At 41.4% G+C, this 18,476-nt stretch overlaps 1 protein-coding gene across 3 annotated transcripts in view; it reads right to left on the minus strand.

Moving 5' to 3' along the window:
• WDR35 (WD repeat domain 35) overlaps positions 1-18,476 on the minus strand; it is a 38,675-nt gene that overhangs the window by 11,207 nt on the left and 8,992 nt on the right. For 2 of the 3 annotated variants that reach the window (XM_083730058.1, XM_083730056.1), the window contains exons 9-21: positions 17,905-18,030; positions 16,347-16,532; positions 15,403-15,435; positions 14,660-14,720; positions 11,697-11,841; positions 10,454-10,523; positions 10,152-10,205; positions 8,299-8,408; positions 6,143-6,353; positions 3,592-3,672; positions 3,335-3,471; positions 2,170-2,373; positions 656-802 (exon numbers count right to left, since the gene is read on the minus strand). In XM_083730058.1, the coding sequence (XP_083586184.1) occupies positions 656-802; positions 2,170-2,373; positions 3,335-3,471; positions 3,592-3,672; positions 6,143-6,353; positions 8,299-8,408; positions 10,152-10,205; positions 10,454-10,523; positions 11,697-11,841; positions 14,660-14,720; positions 15,403-15,435; positions 16,347-16,532; positions 17,905-18,030 (1,565 nt within the window). The remainder of the gene's footprint in view (positions 1-655; positions 803-2,169; positions 2,374-3,334; positions 3,472-3,591; positions 3,673-6,142; positions 6,354-8,298; positions 8,409-10,151; positions 10,206-10,453; positions 10,524-11,696; positions 11,842-14,659; positions 14,721-15,402; positions 15,436-16,346; positions 16,533-17,904; positions 18,031-18,476) is intronic. The other variant, XM_083730057.1, reaches the window with a different exon arrangement.

The following is an 18,476-nucleotide window of genomic DNA, read 5'->3' on the forward strand; positions in this document are numbered from 1 at the left end:
TCAATGTGTTTAATTTCCTAGGCTCAGTGCTACAAAAGGATTGATAATTGCACCAGCAACGGAGTAGGGAAACCACAGAATATATCTTATGCTTAAGTTTTCAAAATGGAACGCTTTTTGTGTCTCTTTCAAATAAACTCACTATATATATACTGTATTCTAATTTTCATTTCAAAATATTCACTTAAACAACCTTAAATCAATGACTTCCCTTCTCTTTCTATGGTTCATTTTGCATACCACACATCCCTGCATATTTTACATGAACTAAACCATTCAGTAATCCATAGTTACATCCATCAAAACTTATTTACATTGTTGAATTTATCTTAATGCTACCAGTGTTTTTTAATAAACACAATTTTCACCCATATATTCAGTAAACATTTTCCAGTCTTCTTTAAACATACATTCAAAACCATTTTTCTTGTCTGTTTTAAACATTTCATATAACTGATGATATTGTACAATATCCTCAAATAAATTCATTAATTAATGTAACTAAATCATCAATCCAAGAGTTACACGGAGGTTAAATGTTGTTCTATATCCATTCCCTGCAGAAGGCAATTAAAAAATCAACAACAACTAATTAAGTCTCCGGTTTGGACAGGAGGCAGCAATAGTCACTTATAGTGTCAAGTTATGAACATACCATTTCTGTCTATCGGCAAAGTAGTCCCCAATTTCGTTGTGTGCCATTTCAAGGAGACTGTCATCTCCATGTCCCGAGCCCGTTTGCAAAAGCTGCACTACTCGAAATCCGTTCCCTAGTTTCATTCGCAAATCAACGGCAAGGTCTCTGCAAATATAAAAACCAGAAATGCAGCTTCACGAAATACAAAGAGAGCCAATTCTAAAACGCTTTATTCATTTAAAAGTACGTTTAGATCACCTTGAAAAGGCAAAAACCTCTCAATGTGGCTTATGAAACAAAAACATTCAACAGAACACAAGTCCATGGTCCCTGCAAGGCTGTTCTGTGAGCCATAAGGTATCACAGAACTTCTCCACAGGGGACAGCATGTTTCTGCCACCATGGCGGGATGGTGAAGAAGATTTCCACTGCCATGGTTGTCCTGCTGGCAGTCCTCCTTTGGTGGCAGGGCCAAAGATGGGGTGATTCAGGTGTGTGTCAAGGACAGCCAAGGATCTGCACCCTCTCAAACAGAGCCAGAAACTATGTCAGCCTGAGATTTGACATAGTTAATTCCCTCCCACTGCCTCCAAAAAGAAAAAAAGAACTCCTCTCACATTCTCTCACTCCACATTCACTCCTCACATTCTTTCCTCCACCAGCTCTGTAGGTTTCTTAAAGTACAGAGCTGTGGACCAAAATGTTCAAATCCTATCTCAACCATGAAGTGACCAGGTGGCTTTTGGCAAGTTATTATTGCTAAACCTCAGCCTGGAACAATAACTGGCCTGCCTCATATCGGGTTGCTATAAGGATGATGAAGAGTATGTTTGGAAATGCTCTGGACATTGTAAAGTTTTACATAAATGCACAGTATAATCACCAAGGCAGCTTAAAAAGGTAAAGGGACCCCTGACAATTAGGTCCAGTCGTGACCGACTGTGGGGTTGCGGTGCTCATATCGCTTTATTGGCCGAGGGAGCCGGCGTACAGCTTCCGGGTCATGTGGCCAGCATGACTAAGCCGCTTCTGGCAAACCAGAGCAGCACACGGAAATGCCGTTTACCTTCCCACCAGAGCGGTACCTATTTATCTACTTGCACTTTGACGTGCTTTTGAACTGCGAGGTTGGCAGGAGCAGGGACCGAGCAACGGGAGCTCGGCAAGTCCTAGGCTCTGTGGTTTAACTCACAGCGCCACCTGCGTCCCTGAACATTGTATAGCTTTACATAAATGCACAGTATCATCACCAAGGCAGCTTACTAGGCCTCAAACAGATGTTTTAGTCTATTTTCAGTTGGTTTGCCTGATCTTTCCCAGTTCTGTGCCCATGCCTGGTATTCTTTCTTTTTCATTGGTCTTCCCACTTTTGAGTTATGCGGGCTTGAAATTTAGAAAAGCAAGTATGGTTTGTGAGGCGCTCACAATTCCTAAATTCACTCACTCAAGATAAACAGCTCCCTCACGATCAATTGTGCTGTTGTGCACTCAGGGGATTCTCTTGTCAATTCAAATTTATCCTAGAAAATTACCTTCTGTCCATGTCCAAACACATTCTTTCAGCTTCTTCAAATTTGCCGAAGTAAACTGCCACTTCGGCTTGCCTCAGTAATTCACTCTGGAGGTTGAGAAGACGCTTGACAAACTTGATACCTTGGTAGTTTTTGTAGCGCACAAATGCTTGCTCAGCAGTGTCAAGATCCAATCTCTGGAGAGCCGTTTCAGCCAACAGTCGCCTGTATAAAGAACACAGATGTCTTACCTGGAAAAAAACAGCTTCATAAGGAACAGACTTAACAAATATTCTTGGCCGAATTGCAGGAGGAGCCAAAGCAGCACATGGAAGTGCAGCGGAGAAGGCCAAAAGATCTTATGGTTGGGGGGGGGGGGGAAGCTTTGGGTGTGCAGATAATAATAATAATAATAATAATAATAATAATAATAATAATTTTTATTTATAACCCACCCTCCCTAGCCAGGGCGTCTAACACCAGTAAAATTATAGTAAAAACATAATAGGGGAAAAAAACACAATTTAAAACACAGGTTAAAATGAAATTTAAAATGCAGCCTCATTTTAAAAGTAGCCCATAGATCAAAACCATAAAGGGAGGGAAACATAAGGGTCAGACTGAGTCCAAACCAAAGGCCAGATGAAGGGTCTCCGCAACACTCAGAAACCTCCAAAGGTTTTGCATCATCCCTGATGGAAAAATCTAAGCTTATTTGAGAAGGACATTCAGGAAAAGGTTGCCTCAGGTATCGCCTAGATGCGTTATTCCTTTCTGAAGGTTCCCCATCTGACCTCTGCACTGCTCTCTGTTTCTTTTCTCTCTCCCCCTTAAAATAGGTTACCTGGGCTTGCTGAAACAGCTTACCTACCCAAAAGCTGTCTGAGGATTGAGAAGGAAAATGTATCACATGGTCCTCAGTGTTCTTTTGCATGCACCAATTTTTACATGACCTATTTACACTTTTGACATATCATAGGGGGTCAAATTTAGCTAGCGGCTCTTATTACTATTGGATGTTTTCACATCAAACTGAGATTATTTTCCTATATAACAGATACCAGTCCAATTCCTCAGCTAATAAAACCTGTTTTATTAACCTAGATTTAACCCTGAAAAGCCATAAGAATATAATCCCTCTAAATAGGAAAGAAAACCTGGGGGGGGGGGGGGAATGGAATTTTACCAAAGCCTTGGATGTGAATTTTCTTCAATGAACTGGGCAGACTCTGCAATGCCTGCGTTATTTACAATCGCTTGTGCATCTCGTAGTGATCTAATCTCAAAATTAAGTATGCAATCCTTATTAGGGTGTTCAGGATTCTGTAAAATACACACAAAAATAAGTTTAGTGCCTGCTCATTTCCACTGAAAACCACTGTTTTGTAAATTGTATAAATGGAATGTTTTTAGAAGGGGGGGGGGGAGAAATCTAAAATTTACCTTTAATATTTCATCCAGTAAAACAGATTTAATTTCTAAATCTTCAAAGTTGCAAATGTATCCGGACGTTTGAAGGGGCTCCTTAAAATACAAGTGACCATATAATCAGCAAATCCAAATTATCCTGCAGCATTTCAGACAACAATTTCAATGCCATTTAGGATGCAATCGTATGTACACTTCCTAGGAAACAAATCCCACTAAAATCAGAGAGACTTAATTTTGCCGTTACTCACATTTAAGTGTGCACAGGATTGCAGGCTTTGGCAATATTATCAGTTTTTCTGCCTACTCAATTTACTCATGCAACCTCATATCTGTGCTCCCTCTGTATTTGTGAAATGCAGAGGGAAGCCTGTGGAGCTCCTTGCATCTTTCAGAAAGTGTCAACCTATTATTGCTCTCGTATTTGCATTTGCAGTTAAAATTCTCAAGGGGCTGGAGCACCATTCCGACAGAGAGCAACTACATCAATTTAAGCTTTTAGTCTTAACTGCAGGGACTATGGAGAGGCTTATAACATTCTCTAAACCAGCCTTTCTCAACCCGTGGGTCCCCAGATGTTGAACTACAACTCCCATCACCCCTAGCTAGCAAGGCCAGAGCTCAGGGATGATGGGAGTTGTAGTCCAACAACACCTGGGGACCCACAGGTTGAGAACCACTGGTCAACTCTTAATTAACCAAGATGTGGTGACATCTTTTAAGGTTAAGCAACTATCAGACAAATTCATGGAAGATTTATCAATTTTCAGTACAAGTACATCTTACATCTGCAAGTACATCTGGTGGCAGCTAGACTGGTGACCATATTAACACCGGTCCTAAAGGATCTACATTGGCTCACAGTACATTTCCAAGCACAATTCAAAGTGCTGGTGCTGACCTTTAAAGCTCTAAATGGCCTCGGTCTTGTATACCTGAAGGAGCGTCTCCACCTCAGTTGTCTAGCCTGGACACTGAGGTCCAGCACCAAGGGCCTTCTGCCAGTTCCCTCCCTGCAAAAAGTGAAGCTACAGGGAACCAGGCAGAGGGTCTTCTCAGTAGCGGCACCTGCCCTGTGGAACACCCTCCCACCAGATGACAAGGAGATAAACAACTATACAACTTTCAGAAGACATCTGAAGGCAGTCATGTATAGGGAAATTCTTAATTTTTAATGTTTGGTATTTTATTGTGTTCTTATATCTGCTGGAAGCTGCCCAGAGTGGCTGGGGAAAATCAGTCAGATGAGTAGGGTTCAAATAAAATAGTAACAATAACAACCACCTTTAAATACTAGGTGCTTGGGATCAGCAATAGGGATGCCCATCACCTTCATTATGAGTGGTTTCCCCAGGGACCAGAAGCATAGCATGGGTCAATGAGAAGTCATGCCTTCAGTGTTGTGGGCCCAACTCTGCGGAACTCCCTCCCACTAGTAAGGAAGCCGGATATTCACAGTCTGTGATGAGTTTCAGATGCCTGGCTAAAAACCAATTTATTTAAGGAAGTCTTCACATCATGAATGCTTCTTTGCTGTTTTAAAATTTTCTAGTTACAGATAGGTAGCCGTGTTGGTCTGCCATAGTCAAAACAAAACAAAAATCCTTCCAGTAGCACCTTAAAGACCAACTAAGTTAGTTCTTGGTATGAGCTTTCGTGTGCATGCACACTTCTTCAGATCCACTGAAACAGAAGTTACCAGACCCTTCTATATAGTGAGAAGGTGGGGAGGGGTATTACTCAGAAGGGTGGTAGGAATGGGTGATGGGCAGATAGCTGTGATGAGCCTGTTGACGACTCTTAATGACTGCAATAGGTCTTACAGGAAAAAGCAAGGGGTGAGAACAATGTCTGAACAAAGACATTGGATTCTTATCTCATTATACATGACAAAGCCATTTTTCACCTTCTCACCCCTTGCTTTTTCCTGTAAGACCTATTGCAGTTTAAAATTTTCTGATTTTCTTTCGTTTCCATTTCTGAGGTTTAATTTACGTTTCAAATTTTGTATGTTGCATTTCTTTTTTTTTATCCTTGTAAGCTGATTTAAGACCAGGATGGTGAGAAGTGGGATCATTTTGTATAAATGATGATGATGATAATTAAATAATAAATATATAATACTCTGCTTGAAAACTTCCAGAGGATCCTGTCTAGCCACTCCTAGAGACAGAATATTGGACTAGATGAAACTTTGGTGTGACCCAGTATTTTTACTACTACTTATGTAGTTGTTCCACTGTAATGATCCAATGGCTCCACAAGGAGCAAGGTGGTGTGGAGGGAAGCGGGAGAGTCATCCCACCCCAAAAATCACTTTGTTCCCTTAATCCCTGTTGAATTTCCACCTATTTTCACTTTGCTTCCAGCTTGACCCAAACTCCTAAGTCAATCAACCAAGGAATATATATGACAAACAATGTGCTAGAAGAACATATGATCTCCAGGTGGATCTGCAGAGAACCTCGCCAACTGCCTTCCTCCTATTCCAGCCCCAAAAGATGCAATGGGAGATTGTGGACTCCCAATTAACATATTTGTATTTCATTATTGCTTGTTGCTGTACCTCAGGATCCAGGTTTCTGAACACATACATTCTTGTTTTCTCCATCATGGCAAATAACTCTGGATTATCTCTGGCCCATTTCATATCCCAAACATCTTTGCGTTCCAGTTTGAGTTGTTCACCTACTGCTTGGCTTCCTGAACTGTCTGTTATTCGGGTGTCCAAGTCAAAGAAAACCAGCATTCCTAACATGTCTATGATAGCAAGACGGCTGAAAATGAAGGGAGAATGAATGAAAACAAAATAGTCCTTTATCAACGTTCTGTCTCAGATTTGAAATGGTTTACCGTGAAGGTACAGTAGACCCTTGGGTTATGTTACTTCCGAGTAGCGTAAACTTCGGGTTGCGGAAACGGCAAATCCAGAAGTATTTTTCTGGGTTTCACTGCTCGCGCATGCGCAGAAGCACTTTATCAAGCCGCGCCCATGTGCAGAAGCGGCGCCTCTGGATACAGATTTTTCGAGGGGTGCACTGACCCCTGAATTAAATTCATATCCAGAGGGTCCACTGTATTTCTTAAACCAGAATCTCAACCACAAATAGCATAGGTAGAACTACATATTAACAGGTAATTCAGAATTACAAACCAGTTATCAGCTATTATATTTACAAAAAGAAGATGAGCCCTGAAGACACACATCTCAGGTGTCAAAGGCCAGGGTAAAGAGGCAAATCTTCACCATTCTCTGAAAGCTCTAGAATAAAGAAGTCAGACAATTCCACAATCTAGTGGCTGCCACAGAAAATGCCCTCTCCCACCCCACCCCACCTTTTAAGGGGGGTAGAACTACCCTTAACACCTGGGAGGATCTGTCTGGAATGAGGTGGTCTTTCAGATCTTTGCGTCCTAAGTCTTTAGGGTTTTGAATGCTAAGATGAGCACTGTGAATTGGGCCTGGAAACAAATAGGCAGCTCAGACATCTGTTTCAGAATGGGTTGATATGAGTTCAAAACGCAATCCCAGCCAATAATCTGGCTGCTGCGTTTTGGACCACTTGGAAGTTTCCAAACCATCTTCAAAGGCCACACGGCGCAGAAGACACTGTAATAATCCAATCTGGAAGTTACTAGAGCAGAATGCTAACACAGTGGAACCTCGGTTTCCAAACGTGATCCGTTCGGGAAGACCATTTGATTTCGGAAACGTTCCAAAACCAAGAAGCAATGGGTGGTCAGCAAAATCCATTGAGAAAATGGAAAAACACACAGGGGAAGCTGTTCAACCTCCGAGGCATGTTCGAAAACAGAAGCAATTACTTCCAAGTTTTCGGCGTTTGGCTTCTGAGGCGCTCAAAAACCAAGGTTCCACTGTATGAGGGAGGGAAGACCTTCTCTCAACATCATTGTCTGCCTGAACCCACCCCACCTTCAGTTAATTTTTCACACTTTCCCCCCTGTCTATTAAAAGCCTTGGGTTGTATCCAACATAGTGCTCTGTGAACATTCCATCAGTGCAAGAATTTCTGCTTGTGCAATGCAATGTTCTCCCCCATCCTCTCCCTGTTCACCCCCAAATCTATTCTAAGGGTTTTCCCCCAACCCTTTGGAGCAGATTTGGGAAGGCAAGGGTGGAGTGGGGGGGGCGGGGAGATGGCTCATTGCACAAGCAGAAATCCTTGCATTGAAGGGATGGGATGGTTAAAGACTACTCATTGTCTCCAGTAAGGTAAAAGTAAAGGGACCCCTGACCATTAGGTCCAGTCGTGGCAGACTCTGGGGTTGCGGTGCTCATCTTGCTTTATTGGCCGAGGGAGCTGGCGTACAGCTGCCGGGTCATGTGGCCAGCATGACTAAGCCGCTTCTGGAGAACCAGAGCAGCGCACGGAAACGCCGTTTACCTTCCCGCCGGAGCGGTACCTATTTATCTACTTGCACTTTGACATGCTTTCCAACTGCTAGGTTGGCAGGAGCAGGGACCGAGAAATGGAGCTCACCCCATCGCGGGGATTCGAACTGCCAACCTTCTGATTGGCAAGCCCTAGGCTCTGTGGTTTAACCCACAGCACCACCCGCGTCCCATTGTCTCCGATATAACATGTAAAATTCAGCCTCCTAGAATAATGTTTAATATTTCAACTAACAGAATGTATCCGAATTGGTAAAGATTGCATCTCAAAGTTGAGAATATATTTTACAACCAAACTTCTGTCTTACCTGGAGGTGCAATTCAGAGACATTTGATAAGGCCGGCAGTTGAGGAGATACTTCCGAATCAAACCAACGTTGGGGAGCCTGTAACTCTGAATGGTGCCGGATTCTCGTCCCTAGAGAAAAACAACTTTTGAGAAGCGAGGAAATATGAGCATAAAACACCTTTCTTTATGTGCTGGACTAAGCCACAGGTAAGCAACCTGTATGTAGTCTTATCAAATGAATGAGCACAAGGCTTGGGAGAGTAATAAAACTGGAGAGCTGGAAGGGACCATGAGGCTTCTCTGGTCCAACCCCAATTGCTGCTACTTCTTCTTCCCCTCAGTCCATTTGAAATTGCTGTGGCTGAGCAGGAATCGCTGAGCAGTGGAGAGAAAGGGGACTTGGCCACACCCCCTTTATTGGAAGCCCCACCCCTTTTTCCGCACTGCTCAGCTGTTCCTATAGATTGGGGTACATGAGAGAAGCTGGTGGAGGAGGAATAGAGCGATCTGCCTCCCTCTTGCAGGTTATTGTTGAGGTTTGCCCTTTCAAAAAACAGCAAAAGAAATTCTTTGCGGGTACTCACTTCCCCAGTGTTGCATGAGGTTTCGTGTCCACATGTCAACAACCAAATCTTCGCTTTCATGCTTGAAGCCCTTGGCTTCATTTTTAAAAAAAGTTTTTATTTATACTTTTCAAATTTATACATTTCATTAATTCTACAATCACTTTAACATTTCAAAGGTTGACTTCCTTCCCCCTTTCTGCAGGTCCTTAAATTAATTTTTAAATATCTTTTGCATATCCAAATTCATTTAATTTGCTCATTTAATTATCTACTTTAAATATATACTTCTATGAAACTGCAGGTTATTACAATAATCCTGCCAATGTTTTTATGTTTGCAATTTATCTGCAAATACTCAATAAAACATTTCCATTCTTTTATAAAAAGTTTGTTATCTTGATTTCTTATTCTTCCGGTAAGTTTTGCCATTTCTGCATATTCCATAAGTTTTTGTATCCATTCTTCCTTTGCTGGGACTTCTGCTTCTTTCCATTTTGGGGCGAGTAGCATTCTTGTTGCTGTAGTCGCATACATAAATAAATTTCTATACAATTTAGGTAGTTCAGTCCCTATAATTCCCCAAAGAAAAGCTTCTGGATTTATTTATTTTTAACAAAGGTTATTTTAAACATCCTTTTCAATTCATTATATATCATTTCCCAGTAAGCTTTAACCTTACTACAAGACTAGGGATTGCTGCGGCTGCTGTTTGTATATAATCTTTTGTGCCTGAGACTCGAATCAGCTTATCTCCCGTTTGGCACCTTCTCCTGTATGCCCTGAAGCATAGTCAGTAGAGAACAACGTAGTGAGGCAGCGACACTCACCTGACCTCCAGTAGGTCATATCACTGTTGTTTACCAGCAGGTAGCAGAGAGGGATGCATACAGTGGTACCTTGGTTTTTGAACAGAATGCGTTCCAGCAGCCCATTTGACTCCCAGAACCATTTGAAATCCAAAGCTTGTCTTCCAATTGGCTGCAAAAGCCGCACCGGACGTTCCGAAAATTGTTCGAAAACCAGAACACTCACTTACAGGTTTCGATCGTTTGGGAGCCAAGGCGTTCGGCTTCCAAGGTTCGGCTTCCCTCTCTACCTCCCAGTGAACAACAGCAGCAAGACTAGCCAGAGGTGTGCCAGTGGGTATAGCCTTTTAGATTCAGCAGGGCAAGTGCAATACCGTCCAGCTATAAATCTAAGGTTATTCTTGTGCAGTGTTAAGAGAACCATGTGTGCTTGGAAAAGAATATGCAAATATTGTTAAATAAATAAATGAATTAAAATAAACAGCACATCCGGTACTTACAATAATAAGTGTCTTATCAGATGCTGTTATTGCACAAATCGGATCCCTCGTTCCCTGAAACCGTATCAGATGTCAAGTTTAATCACCAAAAGCAGTTTTATTATTTGAAACAGAGCTGTAGAGCGAAATTGCTAGCAAGAATATGGTAACATTTGGAAGGGAAAGTAGTTTTTTTTTATTTGCATGATAGAGCAATAAAAAAAAATAATCAGAAGAAATCTAATGCACTTTCAGATTATAAACAACAACTCAAAACGGCTTTCCTCACAGACTGGCAAAACAAGATTCTGGTAAGGACTTACTTGTAAAGCTTTCGCATAATCAAGTACTCCATCACCTGCTCCAGAAGGGGTATCATCTACATGATAAATCCTGAAAGGAAAAATGGAAAAAGGAAATTGGTACCCTCTGAAGTACAGGGATATTTTTTAGGGCTTGCGCTTTACATACTGCACATGATGTTTCGTTTCCCAAATGTGTGTGTGTGTTTTCCTGTGGTTGTTCTTAATGCAGGAGGGTTTTAAAAGTGTGGTTATAGGGTTGAGGAAGGCAAAAGGTTCTGAAGAACCTGTCTGTAAGAATAAAACCCAGAGTGGGGAGTCATTCTGTCTAGAGCACGTCCTCCAGTGCAATCTTGCAAGCAGGAAAATACTACACAGGAGGAAGGTTGTATTTTGGAGGTAGTGGGGTGCCAGACTGAAATGAAATATGGCAATTTGATTGGGAGAAATTCTCAAAGCAAAATAATCCAAACTTCCCATTATTATTCCAGGTATGACACAAAAATTTAGGCTTGGGTCCTAAGACAACTAGATGGGAAACTTTCCTTCTATGAACTTCATTAAGCTAACTTATCTTAGGATCCAATACACAGCATTGTAGAAACAGATAAAAAAGCTGGGCCATGAAAGATCTGAATGACATTAAAGAAGAGAATCCTTTGGTGTAAATAAGGGTCCCAGACGCAGTTACAGTGAATGAGCTATGAAACATATTTGGCATGCTGCATAAGAGATGTTAGTCCCTTCCTGCCTGGGATATAAAGGTAAAGGGACCCCTGACCATTAGGTCCAGTCATAGCCGACTCTGGGGTTGCGGCATTCATCTCGCTTTATTGGCCGAGGGAGCCGGTGTACAGCTTCCGGGTCATGTAGCCAGCATGACTAAGCCGCTTCTGGCGAACCAGAGCAGCACACGGAAACGGCGTTTACCTTCCCGCCGGAGAGGTACCTATTTATCTACTTGCGCTTTGACGTGCTTTTGAACTGCTAGGTTGGCAGGAACAGGGACCAAGCAACAGGAGCTCACCCCATCACAGGGATTCGAACCACCAACCTTCTGATTGGCAAGTCCTAGGCCCTGTGGTTTAACCCACAGCGCCACCCGCGTCCCACTGCTTGGGATACAGGCAGATATTATTTACAAATTAATTATTCACAAAGCAACTATTTTATGAATTTGCTTGCAAATCAAATGTCACAGAGATCATGCTAGGAGTTAAACAACATAGCACAGGAACAGAAGCTGCAAAATCGAAGTACAAACCTCTCTTTGCCCTCTTTTCTAGTTCGTGCCACCTGATTAATTTCCATTGCAGTGAGCTTCTTGTCCACGCGATACTGCCAGATATAAAAGGCTTCTTTTGAAGCTGCTATCACCTGGGTTTTGGTCATGATAACGAACAGTGGTGCTATTATAAAATCCAAACAAGAAGCACAAATTGAACAGGTCCGTTGAATGGTGCAATCTTACTTAGACCTAGATAAGAAGTAGGTTTTGTACATGAGCAGCCAACATGCAGGTAGTCAACCTGAAGGTGTTGTTGTAGTAAAACTCCCATCAGTCTCAGCGAGCAAGGCCAATGGTCAGGGATGATGGGAGCTGTAGTCCGGAAACAATTGAAACTGGCTACCCTAGGGTGTCATTGCCAGGTATAAGAAAAACAACACAAATATCATGGTCTGGTTCAAAGACCTATATGTGCAGAGAATTTCCAGAGAATAGGTGCTGGCACACTCAAGTATACATTTCTTATTTATTTCATAATACATGTGCTTCCTATAGTTAATTGTCTTTAAAAACTTTGATTTTAGAATTATCATTAGATCCATTTCCATTCCCCTACTTGTTTTGTATTCATTATGCTGTTAATTTTACAAAACAATGCATTCCTAATAATGGAAAGTTTTCGGCAGAAAATGGTAGCAGTGGAAATCTCCACCCCACTTCACTGGATTTGGGGCACAAAGTCTATGGAGAGTCTATGGTCTTCCTAGATGTTGTTGGACTGCAACTCCCAGAATCCCTGATCCCTGGCCATGCTAGCTGGGACTGATGGGAGTTGTAGTCAAATGGCATCTGGAGGGCCACATATCCCCCATTCCATTACAGCGTGTATGCTTTTTGGGAGGAACAATGGGCTATAAATTATCTAATAATAATAAATGACAGCAACAAAAACACATGACAGGTAAGATCAATAATACTACAGTAAGTAACAAGGTACTCTGAAGTGTGATTCTTTCTATTGTGCTGCTCTAACATCTACTACCAACTATGAACAGTGCAATCAACAATCTCTGTTGAGCTTTATCTACCAGTCGTTTCGATAGTTTAATATCTATGGCAGAAATAACCAATGAGCAATAGAGCACTGAAATTGAGAAATGTTAAGTGGGAACTATGCTTCTACTCTGCCCACCAAGCTCTGTGGCTAGAAGCAGCGAGCATGGTAAATACATTTTAAAAGCCTCCCATTGAAAACTGTCAAATATTAGCCTTTGATGAACCTGCATGCAAATGTATAATTAAAAATAATTGGAACTTGATAAGGAAAGGCAGTTGCAAATTGGGCTCAAGTACTTGACTGGAACCTGGAAATTAAACAGTTTTTGAAGATTGGAATTGCATGAATAAAGTGTGCCTGCTTTAGTGACATTTGCAAAAGCCAGAACGATTCACAATATGCCTAATAAAACAGCAGATGCATGGGTCCTTTGAAAAATGACCGTGATCGGCACTTTTGAAAAGAGCAAATATGTTTATATCACATGCACAGATGTTCCGATGTGGTGTGGGAATGGGGAACCTGTGGCCTTCCAGATGTTGTTGGACTCCAACTCACATCAGCCTCAGACAGCATGACTATGAAGTTTCATGCATATCAGTTAATATCTTGATCCTGCTCTACTGAACTGAAATTTCAGCTTTCATGACATAGGAAAATGGCCAAGTAAACAGCAATTTTCGTGGAGGAGGGTCAATATATTAACTGATATGCATGAAATTTCAGATATAGCTATATAATCCGTAGTGTAGTAAGATAAAACTTTTGGAGCAGGCATTTTCAAAAAAAGGTTTTTTATAAACTGCCCTACTGAACACCCAATGCTTTTCAGTGGAGCAGGGTCAAGATATTAACTCAGGGGTCAGCAAACTTTTTCAGAAGGGGGCCAGTCCACTGTCCATCAGACCTTGTGAGGGGCTGGACTATATTTTTTGGGGGAAATGAATGAATTCCTATGACCCACAAATAACCCAATGATGCATTTTAAATAAAAGCACACATTCTACTCATGTAAAAACACGCTGACTCCTGGAGCATCTGCGGGCCGGATTTAGAAGGCGATTGGGCCGGATCTGGCCCCCGGGCCTTAGTTTGCCTACCCATGTATTAACTGATATGCATGAAATTTCAGATATAGCTATGTAATCCCTAGTGTAGTAAGTTAAGACCTTTGGAGCAGGCATTTTTTTAAAAAAAAAGGTTTTTTATGAACCGCCCTATTGGGCAACCTTTTGGAACAGCATGGAAGCTGGTGCTGGTGGGAATCACAAAATCACCACTCTCCACATTCTGGTAACAGAAGCACTTCTGGATCAAATTGCCTTTGTCTGCACTGGACAGCACTGGCTACAAAACACTATGCTTTGTCCATAAAATAGCAGCTTAAAATCCCATTCCTACCTGATGCAGCTGGCATTCTGAACAGAAATATCAATTAACAAGGAACTGGATCTAGACTAAACACGAGCACAGTTCCACTTATAGGATGCTCCCATGGGCAGAAGGTGGGACACCCCCCGAAACCCCCCATAAAGGCTGAAGGATGCCCTATAACAGTGTGGGAGGTAGTGGAGGGGGGGGGCTTCCTGGGGAATTTTTGTGTGTGAAAATCACCTCCCTCCCTTCTGCTGAATCAGAATCCCTTCTGCAATCAAAGGGAACAACATATGTCTGTATCCAGCCCACAGTCACTTTTGCAATTAGTTTCAAAAGAAGTGGACGTAGTAAGCCATACTAAAATGGCAGTAGTAGGTAGACCTACTTCTGTTACAGTTTGCTAACATTTCAAGACACTAAACAGCAAATAGTTTGCCAGCTCTGTCACATAAGTAGTAGTAGTTAGCCATTTTGGATTGCCATTGCATTGGATTGCCCCAAAATGATTTTGGGCAAAGGCTCAAGAGGTATAATGAATACAATAAAACTCTGAACATCTGCTTACCAATGTCAATATATTTTGGATCCAGAGGAGTACCAATGGAATTGCAGAGAACAAGTACATACTATGGAAAAATATAAACACATAACTGTCAAAGCAAAACATGTAATCCACTATGTTTGGCAACTCAAATTATATTGAACCCAGCTTATATATTATTATTTAAATCTGTATCCTTCCAAAGGAGCCCATATAGATTAGGTAAGGAAATACATCCAAGATTTATGATTGCATAACAAGTTAATATTTTAAAATCATTTTTAAGGGGAGAAGCAAGGAACAAGAACTCATGTTTCATTAGTATCAAGCTAAATTCCTTTCAACTAAAACCACAACCACAACAAGGAAACCACCCCTTTGCAACAAAATGCCACTGCTTATGAAAGGGCAAAGCACAAAATATTATGTTAGAAACTACTACTGAATCCCTTTGACTAATCAATGAGTTGGGTCTAGATTACTTGAACTTGGATCCCATTGAAATCAATATGAAAAGTTCGTCACAACCAAGTAAAATTCATGTCGCCTATTCAGTGAGGTTTCTGAACCCAATTTGGGGGGTGTATACGTCATTCAAAGAAGGTCAAATATACTATCACTCTCTGTGAAACAGCACGGATCTAAAGGGGCAGTTCCAGAAATTATAATTCAATGAAATGGGTGCTGATTACATATACCTAAATGGTAAATCATATCATACCCATATAAGCCACCCATTAAAGCAGCATATAAAATAATTGTTTTACCATTGCACCAAGAGAGTCAGTTTCATGCTCCTCCTTTGTAAGCATTGTACAAGAGATATGGGAAATAATTAATTCCTTTGGCATATAAAAGAATACCAATTAAACTAAGTATATTGTATGTAACAGCAAAAAGAAAAAGCAAGGCTGTTGGATTTCTTCCATACAGATAGGCTTCCAAATTATCAACAGTGATGTAGAAAATTTTACTTGCACCTTAGCATTTTGCTCTATGTCCTTCCCATTGCTTTTTTTCTGGAGGGACACAGGGGTATACATACCACTAAACATTTTGTGAATCTTTGTACTTTTGTCCATTTGCTGTATTTATTTCCCCCCGATTTGAACTATAAAATTGTGATTTTCTTGAGTCAAAATGAGAGCACCCGTAAACATTTTTAGAAAAAAGCACTGGCCCTTCCTAACTGCATCTCATTTCAAAAAGAGATCTATAAGCTTCCCTGTACCAACATCAGAAGTTGAAAGGATCAGCGCAGGAAAGCTTGCAAAGCATAGGGCTGGCAACACGCCTTGCGTTGTGGTTCTCGTTGTTGAGAACTCTGTACAAGGGACTGTGACTGGTGGGTTGGACAACGAATTGGGAGCCAAAAACATTCCCCACCTGTTTTGAATATAAGCCTACTGACAGGGTTTTACTGTTGTTTATTTTATGTTCTAGGCAGAATTTCCTGATGTTGTTGATACTTTAGAAATAACAACAACAACAACAACAACAATCAATGCTTTGAAGATCTACATGCAGCAGAGCTTTCAACTACAGCTTCTAACTCGTTCTTGCCACAAGGATGATGTGAAATTCCTTTGTCTTTGAAGGGAACTGAAATGGTAACGAGTGGACCATCTATCAGGGGCACTGCAAACGAATTAACTGTTCCATTTTCTAATTCAAAGTGAATCAGCAAGAGTTATAAGGTAACTAGGGATACCTGAAGTTGATTTTCATCGGCTTTGGTTGCCAAAATGCAGAAGTCTCCACAGGTTGTAATGGAAATCAGACTCTTGACATATTTCAAATACTTTTCATTGTTTTTTATGTCCCAGAAGACCACACAGTACTCTGGACGATCAGGTCGGGTATATGCATAAACCACTGTATTAGTGCAATAACCCCACTGTCAACAAAGAAAACTTTATTCATTATTCATAGTAGAGAGTAACATATAGAAACATCATTCATAGTGTAGAGCAGGGTTTCCCAAACTTGGGTTCCCAGACTTTTTTGAGGACTACAATTCCCATCATCCCTGACCACTGGTCCTGCTAGCTAGGGATGATGGGAGTTGTAGTCCAAAAACAGCTGGAGACCCAAGTTTGGGAAACCCTGGTATAGAGTAACATATAGAAAATATAATGTAGAGACCTTCCACTCACCATTGCTATTCTCCTCAAGAGAATATAACTAACTCTAATGGACATGGTGAAAAGCTGCTATTATAATGGTAATTATTTTTCTATACCAATTTCTATACTGCCCTTCATTCAAAGTTCACTTGGCGGTTTACAATACAAAAGCACAAAAATACATAACACAATAACAAAAAACAACAACAACCAATTACACCCCACCCACCTCAGTTTAAAAGGCCATAGGTTGCTTAATTAACCAAAAGGCTGGGAAGAAGAAGAAGAAGCAGAAGCAGAAGCAGAAGCAGAAGCAGAAGAAGAAGAAGAAGAGGAGGAGGAGTTTGGATTTGATATCCTGCTTTATCAATACCCGAAGGAGTCTCAAAGCGGCTAACATTCTCCTTTCCCTTCCTCCCCCACAACAAACACTCTGTGAGGTGAGTGGGGCTGAGAGACTTCAGAGAAGTATGACTAGCCCAAGGTCACCCAGCAGCTGCATGTGGAGGAGCGGAGACGCGAACCCGGTACCCCAGATTACGAGTCCACTGCTCTTAACCACTACACCACACTGGGAGAAGAGGAATGTTCTTGCCTGGCACCTAAAGATATGTAACGAGGGTGGCAGGCGAGCCTCTCTGGGGAGATCATTCTACAATTGTGGAACCACTTCAGAAAAGACCCATCCTCATGTTGCCACTCTCTGGACTTCTCATGGAAGAAGAAGAAGAAGAAGAGTTTGGATTTGATATCCCGCCTTTCACTCCCTTTAAGGAGTCTCAAAGCGGCTAACATTCTCCTTTCCCTTCCTCCCCCACAACAAACACTCTGTGAGGTGAGTGGGGCTGAGAGACTTCAAAGAAGTGTGACTGGCCCAAGGTCACCCAGCAGCTGCATGTGGAGGAGTGGAAACTCGAACCCGGTTCTCCAGATTACGAGACTACCGCTCTTAACTACTACACCACACTGGCTCTCGAGGCACATGAAGAAGGGCCTCAGACGGGGAGAGGTGGTCTCTGAGGTGTTGTGATATCCCAAAGAGATGATTCATTTTAATATCATAATTCTAGGCTTCTCTTTCTGTAGTGCTTGCAAATGGGGCTGTAAGCCTTCCAGTGAAAGTGGCATTCTGCAGCTACTTACCTTATAGTCTGGCCGGATATTTGCAAAATAAATGCATTGGTCAACGGCTAGCGATATTTTTAAGCCTCCTCCTTCCCAAGACAGAGCTGAAACTTGTTTGCCTGGAACCTTCAGGGTACGCAAATGCTGAAACGACACCATCCATTCATTGGTTACATGGTATCTGTAGGACTTCCAATTGGGGCATAACTGAATATACTGCACAATATATTTTGCAGGTATGACTGGAAGAAAGGTGTACATGAACTCAAGAAGGCCTGGGCCTTCTTGCCAATCTAATAGGATGTCTTGAGAGAGGTAATTTGTGTGGAATATGGGTATAATAGTGATAAAGAGCTTGGCATTCCCCCCTTTCCTTTTTGTTTTCTCTTTTCTCCTCTTCTTTTTTGTCTTCTATCTCTCTCTCTTAGCTTAGTTTGGCTTTTATTGTATATTATGTTGAAAACTTTCAATAAAAAAGTGATTGCGTAAAGAGAGAGGTAATTTCTGATACTGTATCTCCTGAAATTAAATTCTTAAAAAACAGGAACAAGCAACATTTATGGAGAGGGCTAATATTTAATTTTAGCCAA

Source organism: Podarcis gaigeae, assembly GCF_964106915.1.
Source record: "Podarcis gaigeae genome assembly, chromosome: 3".
Taxonomy (NCBI): domain Eukaryota; kingdom Metazoa; phylum Chordata; class Lepidosauria; order Squamata; family Lacertidae; genus Podarcis; species Podarcis gaigeae.